Source organism: Enhydra lutris, unplaced genomic scaffold (assembly GCF_002288905.1).
Source record: "Enhydra lutris kenyoni isolate GAN:26980312 unplaced genomic scaffold, ASM228890v2 scaffoldscaffold73, whole genome shotgun sequence".
Taxonomy (NCBI): Eukaryota; Metazoa; Chordata; class Mammalia; order Carnivora; family Mustelidae; genus Enhydra; species Enhydra lutris.
Window position 1 is genome coordinate 3433153 of NW_019154157.1, and position 17295 is coordinate 3450447.

A 17295-nucleotide genomic window follows, 5' to 3' on the forward strand; every position below is an offset into this window, starting at 1 on the left:
AGAAGATGGAGAAGCGGCTTGCGGACAAGTGCAGTCAAGCTCTGCACGACTGGGTGGGCCTTCGCCTGAGCCCCAGGGCCCGGGGCTCCCGACCTCTCACCTCCTCTCTGACTCCTCGGCCATCTTCAGAGCCAGCACCTCGGCCTCTAGCACCTTCTGCTCCATCAGGCGCTTCTCCTCCTCTGTCCGAATGGCTGTGGCCTTGATGCGCTGCATTTCCTGTTCAGCCTCTGCAGCCTTCTGTGCCAGGAGTTTGGCCTCCTCCTCTGTGATTTGGGCCTTTTCTGCCAACAGGTCAGCCGTCTCCTCAGACCGCATCTGGAGAAGACCACGGTCAGCTGAGACGGGGACCACGTACCCATCACCCCCCCCCCACCCCGATGTGGCCTCAGACATTCAGGTCAGCGAGAACCAGGGCCTCCGGGGCTCTGCCACTGAATGTCCCATCAGAGGACACTTGGGCACGGGATGACAAGCCACACTCTCAACTGTTTGGAAAGGTTCTTCAGGTTCTGCCTACAGGGAGCAAGAAGAAAGCGCCTTTCTGAGTGTCCACTTGAGCTGAGGCATATGCTGTATGAGGAAGAAAACCAACTTTACCTTGTTTTTTCCTTTTAAATCAGTGGTTCAAACCAGTAGAGACTACTCCCCTGGGAGACAGGTAACAATGTCTGGAGGCATTTTTGATTGTCACAAGTGGTGGTGGGGGGGCGTGCTACTGGCATCTAGCGGGTAGGGGGTCAGGGACATTGCTAAACATCCTGTGAGCCATTGGACAGCTCCCACCATAAAGGGTGATGTGATCTGCCCTCAGTACCAGCTGAGAAGCCCCGCTTTATTTTTATTTTTTTAAAAAGATTTTATTTATTTGACAGAGATCACAAGTAGGCAGAGGCAGGCAGTGGGGCGGGGGCGGGGGAAGAAGGCTCCCTGCTGAGCAGAGAGCCCAATGTGGGGCTCGATCCCAGGATCGTGATCATGACCTGAGCAGAGCCGAAGGCAGAGGCTTTAACCCACTGAGCTACCCAGGCGCCCCGAGAAGCCCCGCTTTAAAGGCGAGACCCAGTCAAAGTGGGGCTCGGCCGCACATGAACTTCACCAGTCCGCCTCTGCCGACACAGGTGGAAAGAAAGGCACTGATTTTTTTTTTTTTTTTTTAGCTGAAATGTCAAAGCATGTTACTAATCTGTGGTCATTGGGAGGCTTAACTTCTAAACCCACGAGAGTCCCCATGTAGCCTCCAGGGGCCCAGACCCCCAAAGCAATCACCAGAGCTTCGTTGGCCATCGTTGCCTCTTCTTTCATCTGCAGCAGCCTCCTCTCCAGCTCGTCCCTTGTGCGCTCTGCCTCCTCCCTCATCTGCTTCTCTCGAGCAAGTCGCTGCCGCTCCATCTGAGGGCCAATGACAGTGGCCACTGAGTCACGGAGCCCATGGTCTGCAGTGCCACGGGGGCCCAAGAATGCCCAGTGTCCAGATTCCCCCAAGGAGACCCTCTTTTCTCCCCTTTACTTTAGGTTGCCAGTGTCATTCTTGTCACCCGCCACCCTTTGTCCTTCGAAACCAGCTGCAGGATCGAAGGCTGTGTCCCTTGAAAAAACGTCTAGAGGTGAGAGAACAAACACAACAATAAAAAGGCGAGCCCTGTCAAGTGTACCGGGATCGAAGGTGCCATTCTTCCGCACTGTGTGCTGAAATGGCCACCCCGCCAATATCCCTTTATGTTGGGAGACCTCACATGGCTCTGCCCTGCGGCTGACAGGACACGATGCAGGTTCCTTCTCCACGAGACGGAGCCCCAGAAACACACCGCTCACTTCTGGCTGGAAGAGCCACTTTGCCATTTCTCTTCCACACGGACCCCTCCCACATCTCTAATTTCTTCCCCAATTGCTCTTGCCGCTGACCCACGGAGAAGATGGAATGGTTCTACGGGAGACATCTGGAGTTCACACAGTGTGTGTCACGGTGGGGAAGCTGCAATGCCACCATACAGGGGCCCAGCCTCACGCAGAGGCAGCTCCTGGCCAGGACTGCAACAGGAGGGAGCCGAGCAGGGAATGCAGCAACCTCCCCCAATCCCATCCTTAAGGCACCAGTACAAAGCCACTGCCGCCTCCCATGCCTTCTGGATCACTGTATTAATTGGGCCACATGCAGAGCTTAATAAGGGGAACAAGCACAGGACAAGTGCTATTCTCTGTGATCGCAGGGTATTAACGGAGTTCAGAAAGCAGAAGCCAGAAGTGACCACAGCACTATTTTCTTCCTTAAATAGAGCACATTTAATTACTTCTTGCTTCAATCTTTTCCCAAACACAAGATTTTTAAGATTGCTGCCTTTTCTAAATACTGAGCCAAAAAAAGGGCATTGGGCCTCAAAGGAATAATGCAAAGACAGCAATAAAATACTGTAAATTCTTCTCCAATTTTCCACTTGCAGATCAGTGAAAAGCTAGGCCAATTTTTTTTTTCCTAATTTCCACTGCATTATAATTTCCATTAGGTAGATTACTGTACCTCCATTATTCTCCACTTGAAAAAATCCCAGGAAACCACCTTCTGTTCCCAGCACTGCACTTTCCCTGAGACCGCCACCCACTAATAAGGGGCCTCCTGCCTGCAAGGTCGTTTCGGTCCGCAAAGGCTTTCAGGGGCAATGGTCCTCTGATCTGAGACAGAGAAGATGTACCATTAGCTCCACTGGGCAGATGGGAAAACTGAGGTCTGGGAGTTAAGTCATTTAGTAATGTCACATACTAAGTTTCCCATCTGGCTCCAAGGTCTGTGTCTATTCCACTGGGCCATAAAGCCCTCGGCCTGTGGCTGCCAGATGCCAGGGACATGTCTCTGGTGTTCTACAAGCAGCGCAGGCCAGGGCCGTGTGCATTCTATTCTCTGCCAACAGCTCCGAGGCTGTCGCACTCATTGCCATTTTCAGATCTCTCACTTCTAAGCTTTGCTCATCTGAAAAGAGGTCAAAGAAGGCCCTTCTTGAAGTTGCCACCTAGACCTGTGCTGGCTCAGGAGTATTTCTTTGTCCAAGAAAACCCACCCTACCACTGTGGCCCCCAAAGCAGCCCAAACAGTCTGTCGTCTCACAGAGCAAAGGGATGGAACGCTGAAGGCATGCTGGCTCAAACTGGGCATTTCGTTCCAAATCTCAGGGCAGGGAGCCAGCCTCATCGGAGTCCCCACATCAGAGAGCTGCACACAGACTAATGATTACACCTCTGAGCCTGCAAGTCCTGAGGGCAGCTGACTGCAGCTGCTGCTACTCTGTCTAGGAGTTGGTCCAAAACCACAGTGGATATTCTCAGCAGCGAGGCTCAGATTAGTTGTGTGGATTTTGGTGAGTCGACATGATTTGTGAGTAGAAAACAATGATGCGGACTGTCCAGTCTGCTGATAAGCACTCCCAGCACCTCCCACCATGGGCAACATGCCACCTGGGCTGACCTGTGGCAGGGAAGTGGGGCTGGAGTCTAATTAGCATTCCCTCAGCAAGTACAAGACGCTGCTGTGCATTCTATCACCATCTAATTAGAAAAGGACAAGGCTGGGCAAAGGAGACAGGCAGGCAGAAAGAAAGCAAGCTAGCTAGTTGGACAGACTATGAGTGGATGGATGGATGGATGGATGGACGGACAGACGGATGGATGGACAGATGGATGGACACAGGCTTGCCTATCCCTTCCCAAGCCTGCATTAATCACACTTCACTTACTTAAGTGGGGAAATACTAGAAATGTTTCTTTTACATATGCTGTCAGAGTTTATTCCTCATTTCAGAGCAGACACCCCATCGGCTGGGCATCAGCCAGTGAAGATCCAACAGAGATAAAATGAGAGAAGGTGTACCTATGGCTGAACGACACCTGTCAGCCCATGACCGCTGCTCACCTCCCAGGCCAAGACCACGAAGCAGCGACAATGGTGGTTCAGACACGGTCTTGCTCACCTGCTTTCTAGCCTTCTCCTCCCTGGCCTGGGCTTTCATCTGCTGAACTTCCAAAGAATCGGCCTTCCTTCTCCTCATAAAAAGGTCATGGTTCCCGATACAGAGCTGGAGAATCTGTGGTTGGAAGCAGTGGCAATGTTAAAGCCAGAAGTTTACTTCACTGCCTACCAGCTCACTAGCCCTATGGTGTCTTGGTTTCAGGGCTCTTGGGGTCAGCAGGAAACCTGAGAAATAAAGCACGGAGTGAAACAGTGAGGCCCTCCCTACTAACGGCCTCCAGGGCTCTCTGCTCAGGCAAAACGGAGGTGCCTTAAGGATGCCAGGGGGGCAAAAATCACAAGTGAGGAGAGGAACAGATGACACTTCTGCATGTCTTCTGGCTGTATCTCATTCTCCTAAGATGTAGCTCTGCAGAGGAGGGAGGGTAGGAAAGTTCATTCAATAGATTGGGCTGGGACAACAGGTGATTCACGTGGAGAAAAAGAAGCTGGGCCCCTCCCTTACACCATACACAAAAAACAGAAGGATTAAACATTTATTTATTTTTATTTTTTTAAAAGATTTTATTTATTTATTTGACAGCGAGAGACACAGCGAGAGAGGGAACACAAGCAGAGGAATGGGAGAGGGAGAAGCAGGCTTTCCTCCAAGCAGGGAGCCCGATGCGGGGTTCAATCCCAGGACCTCGGGATCACAACCTGAGCTGAAGGCAGACGCTTAATGACTGAGCCATCCAGGCGCCCCGGATTAAAGATTTATATATTTATTTATTAAGATTTTATTTATTTATTTGACAGAGATCACAGGTAGGCAGAGAGGCATGCAGAGAGAGGGGGAAGCAGGCTCCCTGCTGAACAGAGAGCCCTATGCAGGCTCAATCCCAGGACCCTGGGATCATGACCTGAGCTGAAGGCAGAGGCTTAACCCACTGAGCCACCCAGGTGCCCCGGATTAAAGATTTAAATGTGAAGACTAAACCCTTGAAATTTTTTAAGAGAATGCAGAAGAGGGGCGCCTGGGTGGCTCAGTGGGTTAAAGCCTCTGCCTTCGGCTCAAGTCATGATCCCGGGGTCCTGGGATCAAGCCCAGCATCGGGCTCTCTGCTCAGAAGAGAGCCTGCTTCCCCCTCTCTCTCTCTGCCTGCCTCTCTGCCTATTTGTGATCTCTGTCTGTCAAATAAATAAATAAAATCTTTAAAAAAAAAAGAGAGAGAGAGAATGTAGAAGAATATCTTTATGATCATAGGATAAAAAAAGATGTCAAACAAGACACAAACAGTACAAAGGATTAAGGAAAAGATGTATATATTTGTCTATATTAAAATCAAACATTCTTTGTTAAGACATTAAAAAAGGAGGGAAAACAAGCCACAGGCTGGGAGAAGATATAACCAATAAAGAGTACAAACATCCCGGAAAATGATGACAGAAGGGCATGAAACAAGTGCTTGACAAAAGAGACAATGAGCTCGGGGAGGACGTGTGTTGTAATGAGCACTGGGTATTATATACAAGACTGATGAATCACATACCTGTACCCCTGAAACAAATATATGTTAATTATTATAGATAAATTACATGTTAATTATTAAATTTAAATTAAAAAAAGACAATAAGCTTGACCAAAAAATATACAAAAAGATGTTCAACTTCATTAGTAAATAGATAGATGCACATTAACTTGCACTGAGATACTATCTCATATGCACAAGAGTGACAAAAAATTTCAAAGGCTGATAATATAAGCACGGAAGATTCAAAAAAGGAAGTTGTACCCACTGCATGGGATCTGCCAATTAATTCACCTTCTCTGGAAAACAACATGGTGTAATCTTGAATTTGGACATACACTACAGCCTTGCATCTGTACTCCTAAGCAGATACTCTCTAGAGAAACTATTGCAGGAGGCAGGTACAAGAATGTTTGCAACAGCCTGGTTAAAATGGCAGAGAAGTAAAAAGCAATTATTCATGAATAGAAGAATGACAAATACATACACACACACACACACACACACACACACACACACACACATCCATAAAAGGAATACTATATAGCAATGAAAATAAAGGGATCGTATCTTAAAGCATCAACAGAGATACACCTCAGAAAATAATAATGCATGCAAAAAGGTGACAGAAGAACACAGACAGTTGATAGCACTTGGTATATTTCAAAAGTTCACAAAACTTAACAGTATATTCATTTTGCTATATATGAAGTCAAGTTCTGAGGAAAAGCAAGGGAATAATAAGCACACAGCTTAGAATGGTGATCACCCTTGGGGAGGTGGCGGGGGAAGCCATGGGGATGCTAACATGAGGGGTTCTAACAGTACTGGAAGTGTGTTGTTTCTTAAAGCTGGGTAGTGGGTACGTAGATGTTCATTTTTGTCCCTTTTTATACCTAATACACATACTTATCCTTTTATATGTATAAAGTACCTCCATAAAAATAATTTTTAAAAATTTCACATCATGGGCACCTGAGTGGCTCAGTCGTTAAGTGTCTGCCTTCGGCTCAGGTCATGATCCCAGAGTCCTGGGATCAAGCCCCACATTGGGCTCTTGGCTTGGCTGGAAGCCTGCTTCTCGCTCTCCCACTCCCCCTGCACTGTCTCTCTCTGTCAAACAAATAAATAAAAAATCTTTAAAAAAAAAAAAAAAGCACTCAGAAAAAGGTATCTCAGAAAAACTACAGTTATCAGTAACAAAAACTGGGATCTCAACTTACCAGCTTATTAACACGAAGCTTCGAGGAGTTAAATTTGAAGACATCGATTTTCTTATCCAATGGCTTAATAGTAAACTGAAAGAAGGAAGCAGAAAACAGTTTCAGTCTCACAGCCTAGAGTGTGAGCACCAACTGGGAAATTCCACAAAAGCAGCAACCAAGCTGGCAAAGATCCAGCACGGGGCTGTTCTGCCTTGTCCTGGCTTCCTGGTGCCTGGGCACTAAACCATGGTAAATCACAAGCGGCTGAGGGCGCCAAGTCTGGGGCTGTGGAAGTCCAGGATCCTGGAAGGTGTGCTGTCAGCACCATCTTAGGCTTAGGAACCTGAAATGCCAGCCTTCAGTGGGCCCCACTGTGAGGCCAACAAATGGGAAGGCTATTGCAGAGCCGCAGGCCCAGTTCTGCCTTCAGGAAGCTCACCACCTAGCTGGAACCAGACATATGACAGTCAGTTACTCGAGAAATTACATCATCTATTAGTGCCTCATTGGGAAGCACAAATCACAAATGTCATGGGGGTTCCCTCCTACCATAAGTAGGAGGGAAACTTCAGCTGGTCAGACACAAAAAGAGTATGAGAGGGAAGTTAAAAGGTCGGAAGGAGGGCCATTCGGGACAGGGCAAGCAACAGAAATGAGGGGGAGATAAGGAAATGAGTTGTGTGTGTGTGTATGTGTGAGAGAGAGAGAGAGACACACACGTTATTAGCTCTCTGATGACTATGCTGTCATGGGCTCAGACTGGGAGGAAGGCAGGTAGGCTGGGGTTTGATGGGGCAGCACACAGGTCATCACTCCGGGTTCTAAACATGGGGATTCTCAGCTGAAAGCTATTAATAAAAGGAATAAAGTGTGAAGACCAGACTGTGGTAGAAGAGGGAAACTGGTCCTGAAATCAAAGGGGAGAGAAAGCTGAGTAAGGACAGAGTGGTAGCCAAGTAGGAGATCCCAGGACCAGACCGCTAGGCACGGAAGCATATGAAGAACAAATGGCAACTGCTGTTCTCAACCATTCCTGCTCAGACCAGTCGGATCCTCACTTGCAAAGACGCACTGAAAAAAATGAGTACCTATTCCTGAGAAAGATGTGCTAAGCAGATAAATACATCTGTGGAGATAAATTCTTGGGTATGTCTTTCGCATGTTTATTTTGTCCGACGAGGAGTCAGCACACCGAGGAAAATGATCCTTTGGTTAGCTTTTGGTCAAGCCAACTTGGAAGCACTATTGCTTTCGTGTAGGTTATTTGTAAATTTCGTGAGCTTATTTTTGGCTTTGAAGTCAAACCCCGGAGCTGTCAGTGGGAAACCACAAGTAGTGGGGAAACCACAGGCTATGTGCTGGGTCGGGACGTGCACAAAGAATCAATGGATCACTTAAAATAAACCAACATTTCTGTTTTGGCAGCACAGCTGTCATGCATAACTACTAAGACTACTTCCTATTATGTCAAGTCAGCTTGAGGTCCTCTTACTGCCTGAGTTATTGACGTGATGGAACATGATGGCACCCTGCCCCTGGAGAGGGTATATTAGGGTTTATTGTGTCAGGCCGTACTAGGGGAGACTTGAAGACTTGGATTCTGTGAAAAATGAGTGTCTTGGGAGCCTTTAGCACACGAATGCGTGGATATGCAGTAAACAGACTTTATGAAATTAGAGATGAAAAACTACCACGCCATAGCATACCTGCTGCTTTAAGTCACGGGGATCGTTCAACTGAAGTACTTTAAAAAAGAAATACCTAAGTGCTGCTCTTCTGGGCTACTTACAGAAAATTCGAGAGCCAGCATGTTTTGAATTAAGCAGCTCAATCTGTCTCATCAAGCACGGCCGAGGAGATCTCAACCACATTACTGGAAACCAGGAGCCTGGGGTTCCCTTTCTCGAGTTGCTATTAGGGAAGGGAAAACAGGAAATCTGTTCCGGTGGGGGCTCCACACAAGCCGTCACCGTTCCTCACTCCACACTGGCTTCCCAGCTCTGCGGGCGCCAATACGTCACTGAGCACCATCCGGGCCCACTGCCTTCTGCCCAGTTCCCTGTGTTCTCAGGACTCATGCTCTGCACCCTACCCCACCAAAGCCCCCCACCCCACCCCGGGGCCAGGACTTCAGGGAACATGGAGCTCAGCCCCTGCTAGTCCCCTCACAGATCACAGCTTGCCTGATTCCTCCGCAGCTCCGCTCCCTGATACAGCACAGACACCCCAAACCCGGCCCCTTGCTGCATGTTTTTGGGAGAAGGAATCAGAGTTGGGGTGAGAGCACCCGTGAGTGGTAAAACAGAAACGCACTGGGTCACCATCACCTGCACCATCAGTCAGGGCCTTGCTTGACTCTAACATCCCTGAGGGCTGAGACTGGATTTCCTACATCTTTGTTACAAAACCTAACACAAAGCAGATGCTTGATAATTCCTTGAAAATTAACAAAGAACAAACAAGTGAAGAAATGAACATAAGATGACAGTGTTTGGGAAAGGTCACCATTCTGCATTGAAATATCTGACTTCTAACTTAGCATGTTCAGCCAAGTTATTCGAACTAAATTATTCTCAGATTTTCACAAGTAGTTCTGATAGCCTTATTTGTATCATTGCTGTGACACACAGAGACAGACAGGTGGATAGATAGATAGATAGATAGATAAGATAGATATCCCCACATGTATCAAGCACTGGACACTGAGAAAGGACTTAATGTCCCCCACATTTAAATATACACAGCGAATTTCTCACTAGAAATAGCAAGGCAAGTAACAAGAAAAAGTTACTTTCTGGTTTGTTCACTATTCTTTGGAGGTTCTTCTGGACAAGCTGCGCTCCCCAGCCTCTTGTTAGTCAGCAGGAGGGGTTTAGCGATGCCATTTGAATAAAGGATGCTGATACCGTTCTCTAAACAGAAAACAACAACCCCAAACCCAAAGCCTGGGGATTAAAGAATTTTATTGGTAACAAGGAGCAGTCTGGCTGGGGACCGCTACAGCGAGGAGGAGAGACGGGGAAAGCCCGAGAGCGGCACTGCTGGCGGGTCTGCATGTGAAGCACGTCCTACCTCCTTGTCACTGTACGAGATGTTTCGGATTTCATTCCACGGGAAGGAGATCTTGGGGGTCAGCCTGTTCTCAGGGTCATAGATGTGAAGCCCCAGAGCATCCACTCCAAGCAGCAACTCGGTGCCCTTTTTATTCTGTAGATTCAATCAAGAGCAGCGACCGTCAGCTCCAGCGGAAGTCTGAGATTTTATTCAACTTCCCAAAGAACCTGGCACACACTATTATATGTGACAAGTTCCAACAGGTCCCAACAGAAGTCACAGCTGCTGTGTAACCCAGGGGGCCTCCAGCTTCCTGAACTGGGGCAGGCAGAGACAAAATACCATTCTCATGACTCATGTCCTGGAGAGGGATCACAGGGGGCTTCTGTTACCGGCTCGATGGCTTTAGTCGTAGCCACCTAAGCACTGTTACCTCCAGTTAAACACAGTGGTCGTCCCCTGCCCCCTTATCTGTGGTTTGGCTTTCTACGGTTTCGGTTACAAGGTCTGGAGGCAGAGGATTCTCCTTCTGAGTTACTGTCAGGTCAGTAGTAGCTTAATGCTACACTGTAACACCTAAATCAATCACCTCACTTCATCTCATCATGCAGACACTTTATCATCTCACATCATCCTAAGAAGGGTGAGTAGTACAGTAAGATGTTTTAAGAGAGAGAGAGAGAATGCGTTCACATAACTTTTATTAGAGTACAGTTATAACTGTTTTTTATTGTTATTGTTAATTTCTTACATTGTGCCTAATTTATAAATTAAACTTATCACAGGTATGCATATATAAGAAAAAAAGCCATAGTATATATAGGGTTTGGTTCTATTCACAGTTTCAGGCATCCGCGGGGGAGACTATTATAACCAGGTTATCATAGATGTAGAATAAAGACCTGTGGGATTGAATCTCTCTTACAGTAAAAGAAAATGTAGTTGTACTACCAGAAAGAAAAAAAAAATTTTTTTTTTTAAGTAGGCTCTATGCCCAAAGTGGAGCCCAACATGGGGCTTGAACTCATGACCCTGAGATCAAGAGTCGGATGTCTAACCAACTGAGCCACCTAGGTGCCCCACCAGAAAGAAAATTGGTATCAAAGTGCTGGGATCAAATGGTTCTATGTTAAAATGTATTCTCAGTGTGATAAAGCAAATATAGTAAAATGTTAATTAAAGAACTTATAAGTGGGTATATATGGGTATCCACTGTAAAATTCAACTTTCTTATATGTTTGAAATTATTTATAATAGGATGTTGGAAAAAAATATACCAAAATGAATTGTATATAAATGATACCTTGGGGTGCCTGAGTGGCTCAGTCAGTTAAGCATCCGACCCTTGGTTTTGGCTCAGCTCATGATCTCAGGGTCCTGGGATGAAGCCACAGGTAGGGCTCTGTGCTCAGTGGGGAGTCTGCTTGAGATTCTCTCCCTCTCCCTCTGCTCCTCCCACCATGCTCTCTCTCTAATAAATAAACAAATCTTTAAAAAATAAATTATACCTCAATAAAGCTCTATGAAAATTTAACTGCTGGCATACACATTGGTTGGCAGTCAGAGTAGACAGAGGACAAGTGCCCTTCACCCTCAGGTCACTGACCCAGTTATGGGCCTGGAGGCTACCTCCTCAGGCTGGAGGCCCAGTCACCTACGCTGTGTAGTGTGTCCCTTGTGTGGTGGTGGAAGGAAGCTCCCTGCACAAGGACCTAAAGCGCCTGACCCGTTGCTGACAACTAGGACATCGAACCAGTTTCAAGGACAGCAAAACAGGTCTGCAAACCAAGAAGGTGCTCAGACTGTGATGAGAAGGACCAATCGAAGAGCAGGGGTCAGGTGGACAAGTGAGTGCTCCAAGATGTATCTTTTAGTCCTTCTAACACTCAATTCAGGCGCTCTTACCAAACACTAAAAGAGATTCCTCTTAGTCTGCAAAGCTCTTAAAAGTACTGCATTTACATAAGTGAGGCTTTGTACTTTTAAGTGCTACAGTACATTTTGGAAAAGGAGAGATTTCATTACATTTGTGCCTGGTTCAAATTATTTTAAAAAAAGGGTTCTACCCTTCGATTCCTATCATGACCCCCAACACTTCTACAGAATAAACAGAGAGGCAAGGCTCAAGCAGTCTCTTCAATTGTTTTAAGCACTTAAGTTCCTTAGTTGATGTGAAATCACAGGAACTTGAACACAAAAGATACTAAAATATCTATCGGCTGTGTCTACTGTGTAACACAAAACACACACACACTTGTGTATTTTAGTCTGACTGCTGTAGAAATATTTCCTAATACACTGTTTTTTAAGGGCTGTAAAACACTACTTTTCTAAAATCTAGATGGTGGACATATGGGCCAAGAGGAGTTATGTTGCCAAAACCACAGAAATGTGTTAAACTAGCCTGCCCTTAAACAAACCAGACAATTAACAAATAGAAATTAGTAAAACTTAAGAAAATAACCTTTTGCATTATTATCAAAAATCTTTTAGGCACTTGTTTACTATGTGAAATAACAAAAATTGCCAGTGTAATTTTATACAAACTAATCCGTTTTTTATAAGTCTGTATTTAGAAAACAAATCAGGGGCACCTGGGTGGCTCAGTGGGTTAAAGCCTCTGCCTTTGGCTCAGGTCATGATCCCGGGGTCCTGGGATCAAGCCCCACGTTGGGCTCTCTGCTCGGCAGGGAGCCTGCTTCCTCCTCTCTCTCTGCCTGCCTCTCTGCCTACTTGTGATCACTCACTGTCTGTCGAATAAATAAATAAATAAATCTTTTAAAAAAAAACATACAAATCAGGTAGAAAGCTATTATTTAAAATGTATTACAGTTTACTCAAATTTCATACAAAATCTTTTTTAAAGATTTTATTTATTTGACAGAGAGAGCACAAGCAGGGGGAGCAGCAGGCAGAGGGAGAAGCAGGCTCCCGACTGAGCAGGGAGCCCGATAGAGGGCTCAATCCCAGGACCCTGGGATCATGACTTAAGCTGAAGGCAGATGCTTAACCCGCTTTGCCACCCAAGTGCGCCTCATACAAAATTTTTGCAACCCAAAAAAGGTAAGCAAACCATAACTATGGTAAGAAAGGTGGACCACAGGGGCACCTGGGTGGCTCAGCTGGTTAAGCATCTGACTTCTGATTTTGGCTCAGGTCATGATCTCTGGGTCCTGAGATAGAGGACCAACCCCACCCCACCCCAACTCCCCGCACTCTCTGCATTGGTCTTGGAGTCTGCTTAAGATTCTCTCTCCCTCCCCATCCACCTCCCCACCCTAAAAAAAAGAAGGACAAAAGGAAGGAAGGAAGGAAGGAAGGAAGGAAGGAAGGAAGGAAGGAAGGAAGGGGAAGGAAGGGGTGGGGAGGGAAGCAGGCCAGCCACTGTGGGCCACTGTTCAACATCTACTTATCTGCAGTCTGGAACCAGCAAAGGAATGGCTGAGCCAATGGCCTGAATTCCTTTAGAGGGAGCTTGTAGGTCCTGCATTTAGCAGCAGAACCTTGGGAGAAAGACGCTGAAGGGGCCCACCCAGCCAGGACTGAAAACTGAAGCCTCTGGTACAGAAGCAGTGGGTTCCCAGAGGACAGTGGGACTATTAATGGTCGGAATAGAAAACCAATTAGCCTGCTAGTAAGGAGAGTCCCACCCACAAATCAGTAATCTATAAAAGCAGCTTTACTCTCCTTGTGCTCTGGAGGAAGAAAGTATTTACAGGTGCTCCCTGTGGGCCAGATCTCACAGAGCCAGAAATAATCAAACATTACACTCAGAGCATTCAAACAGGTTTCTGCTGAGCACCGGACCAGGCCCAAGTCCCCCTGGGGGCTCAACCGACACTTAATTATCAAGGATCTAATTAAAGTCCAAAAATAGAAAATGAGGCTGTAAGACCCTCTCCCCTTCCTCTTCTCTTGTCCTCCACTGAACCATTAAAGAGTGTCACTCTGGAATAAGGAAATAACCCACTTTAGCTGTCTGCCTCCGATTCAGTCTCTGTTTCTACACAGGGAACTCCAAGGGGCTTCAACACACCCGGATTGCAAAGTAGTTCACACCGTACATCTCCAGGTCCTGAGCTATCTTCAAATATTCCATTTCAGCTTCGTCCCTGAGAGAAGAACGAAAGACAGTGTCACCAGAGCTAAGTGAGAAAACAGAGGGCGGGTGCACGCCAACCTGCACGCTGGAACACGCCAGCCAGTGCAGACACCAACACGGCTCTTCCGAGCCCTGAGTCTATGAAATACACTGAGGTCAAGCAGAATTTCCCATCCCCATAAAAGCCAGAGAACAGATTCATTACAGCATCTCTTGGCTTCAATTTCACGCTTTGCCCTTGGTAAATAATGACACCCGGCTCAAGGATTCAAGAAAAGCACGTGGTGTTATGTTCTTCCCTCGAATGGATTTGTACATGCAGATGTGATTTAAGTTGTTGCTTTATCTGATCGTGAACTTTCTTCACCTAGGTTTTGGTATTGAAACAATTCTCTCTGCAGGCTACCTGAGAGCTACCTTCCTGATTTCATTTCTTTGGGTGTTGTCAGAGGTCAGGCCAAGAGCTATCTGGGCTGTAAAACTCAAGCCATGTCACCTACTTGTAAGCTGTGAGTCAAATTTAAAGTAAGCTCTTAAAGCAGCAATGACTTGCAGAAAACTCCCAAATAAATATACTCTTGAAATATTTTAACTGGATCTCCTGATGACCTTGCCTCTTCCCTCTCTCCAGTCTCAAAATGCTCTCAAATGAATTTTTAAAAAATTCTGAGAGAACACACAGTGTTGGCAAGCATGTGGAGCAACTAGAAATCACACACACTGCTGATGTAAATTGGTACAATTACTCTGAAAAGCTGTTTGCTGCTATTTATAAGAGCAAAAACCAAGAGACAGCCCGACACCCTCAAGGTCCATCAACAGTGGAGTGGACAATTCATGCTTTAATATAGTGGAGTTCTGAACAGCAATGAAAATGAGCATTTCACTGCTGTTACATACTACAAACCCGAATCTCACAATATGATGAGTAAAAGAAGTAAGACACAAAAAATAGAGGTTGTCCCCCCGCATTCATGTAAAGCTTAAAACAGGTACCACTACTCTGTGGAGTTAGGGATCAGAAGAGTGGTTAGCTTTGGGGAGGAAGGATGTGGAGTTATGGCTGGTGGTGGGGGGTGTCACATGCTATCTTGTCACCTGGTGTTACACAGTGTTTTCACTTTGTGATAATTCACTGAGTGGTATGTTTATGTATTGTCCACTTTTCCCTATACATACTAGGAAGTTGATTTGAAGAAGAGGAAAGTATTTTAAAGGCTAATGAAAAGATGATCAATTCCTACAGTGATCAGGGAAATGCTACCAAATACTTAAGATATATTATCTCATCTTTTAGATTACAAAAATTAGATTGATAAAAATGAGTGTTGGGAAGAGAAACGGGGGAGGAGGGAAGACACGCACATACACTGCTGGTAGGCAGGTAGATAGGTACGACCTTTACCAAAGGCGATTTAGTGGCACCTGTCAACACAAAATGCTCACATCCTTTGACTCAGCAAGTCTTGTAAAGAATGTATCCTCAGAACTACTCATCTAATTATATAACAATATTAGACTGTATACTGCAGGAAGCAAAAATCTATAGCTACTGCAAATGTCATCAGTAGAGGAACAGACCCAAAAGCTATGGGATATCCATACACTCTAATTCTTAACATGAAACTGAGTCACCAGTGGAAGCAGTGGGGCTGTACATCTGGACAGGCTGTGCTCCTGCCTATCTTACACCATATGCGCTAGAGGGAGGACACACACAAAACTGAAGGCCAGCTCTCCCTTTTCCTTCTAACTACCTCGGGTACTGCCTTTTGTTCAACAAGCATGTCCTAATTTTGTAGTTCTTTGGAGGAAAAAAAAAAAAAGCCCATATGGAACTGTAAACCGATAATGCAACAGCCTCACCTGGCTCGTCCTCTGTGCTCTGCGTACCAGGCTGTAATTCTCTCCTCCCACATTTCTGGAGTCATTTGATACAGATTTATTACCTACCAAAAAATAGAGCAAAATAAAAAACCCACACACAAAAAAGTTTGGGTATTGTTTGCCATTTTTATAATTATGCATCATTTTTACTTAACAGCAAAGCTATTTATTACAAAGCCACATACAGGAAGAGCCAGTCACATTGCAGGGGTGGGCGTGTAAACAAGCGCCATTCAATTTGAGTCACAACTGAGAAGGGTGCACCCTTCCTCGGGCCTAGGTGCACCCCTCACCCAGCTGAGGCCCCTCTTTCCCGGGCTGCATGTCCCAGAGGGAGGAGCTCAGCCAAGCGGAGTGTGCTGCTGCCTCCTCCCGCAGGAAAGCCATCAAAGGACCAGGGAAAGTCAGGGAAAGGTGAGAAGCAGGGCTTCACTACACAAGACAGATGAGTGGGGCTATAAAATCAGGAGGAGTCAAAGGGTGGGAAGGCCTGCTTCTGTGGCTAATGAACAAGATGAACAGCACCAAGGATTAAAAACTACAATATCCCCCAATTCATCTTAACCCCCCCGCCCCTCTGCAAACAGCTCAGCTCTCTGGGCGGAAGGCAAGCTGCTGCACTCTTCCCTAGGAATCACATTCAAGGCCCTGCCAGCTCTGGCAACCGCAAATGGACTCCATGAACCTTTGCTTTTTAATATTCTGAACAGAGACTCTACATTCTTTACTCAAGACTCATTACAAAATATTTATTTAAATGATTTCGCCGTGTACTTCCAATATTCCTTCAAGTCCCTCAGTTAGCTTTTTCATAGACCACATCTCTGCTGTGTTTTCCCAAACAGGGGATTGATTTCTTACCCTTTTTGGAAGCAATTCCTCTTGGGCCAAAAATCCACGCTTATGAACAGAGGGGTCGTAGTCACCGTACTGGAAGAAGAAAAGGAGGGCAAGCGATTAAGATTCTAGAGACAACTGCCATTTCTGAAAAAAGCTTGACTATGTCTTATCCCCTCCTGGCTTGGGGAGCAATTCTGTTCCAATTCAGTTCCGATGACAAATCAAGATTTCAACCTTGCTATTTTGTTATCCTTGAATGAAAATACAAAGCTGATTATATCTATGAACAGAGTTGCATAATCCCATGAGGAATGGATGGGTGATGTGCTTATGTGACATTTGTATGGAAATGTAGCTGTTTTCTAACCCACAAAGAAAGCAGTCACTGCCAAAACATTAGCTTTTGAAAGGAAATAACAAAACACAACTGTGAAAGTTGTAATTAGCAATGTGTGATAAGAGTCTTACCTACAAATCCTTCTAAGTGGCTGGTAATTGGAGCCAATTCTAGGTTGGGAGTTGGTAATAACGCAGGCAATAGTTTTAATACCTTTTATTCAGGCTCTGAAAAGTGCTTTGGAGAAATCTGATGCCAACGTTGTCATTCCCATTGTAAAGACAAAGAAATGAGTCAAAGGTTTAAGGAGTCAAAGGTTAACTGATTTTCCCAAAGCTACAGAGCAAGTCACTACCAGGGCCAGAAATGGGCCCTGTATTTGAAGGTACCCACCATTTAGG

At 45.8% G+C, this 17295-nt stretch overlaps 1 protein-coding gene across 4 annotated transcripts in view; it reads right to left on the bottom strand.

Moving 5' to 3' along the window:
• The window catches only part of LOC111160001 (neurofibromin 2), a 78805-nt gene that overhangs the window by 21899 nt on the left and 39611 nt on the right, over nucleotides 1–17295 (bottom strand). For 2 of the 4 annotated variants that reach the window (XM_022522753.1, XM_022522755.1), the window contains exons 5-12: nucleotides 16579–16647; nucleotides 15697–15779; nucleotides 13765–13840; nucleotides 9747–9881; nucleotides 6693–6767; nucleotides 3960–4073; nucleotides 1270–1392; nucleotides 101–318 (exon numbers count right to left, since the gene is read on the bottom strand). In XM_022522753.1, the coding sequence (XP_022378461.1) occupies nucleotides 101–318; nucleotides 1270–1392; nucleotides 3960–4073; nucleotides 6693–6767; nucleotides 9747–9881; nucleotides 13765–13840; nucleotides 15697–15779; nucleotides 16579–16647 (893 nt within the window). Of the gene's footprint in view, nucleotides 1–100; nucleotides 319–1269; nucleotides 1393–3959; nucleotides 4074–6692; nucleotides 6768–9746; nucleotides 9882–13764; nucleotides 13841–15696; nucleotides 15780–16578; nucleotides 16648–16674; nucleotides 16693–17295 lie in introns of those variants that run through there. The other 2 variants (XM_022522756.1, XM_022522757.1) reach the window with 2 other exon arrangements.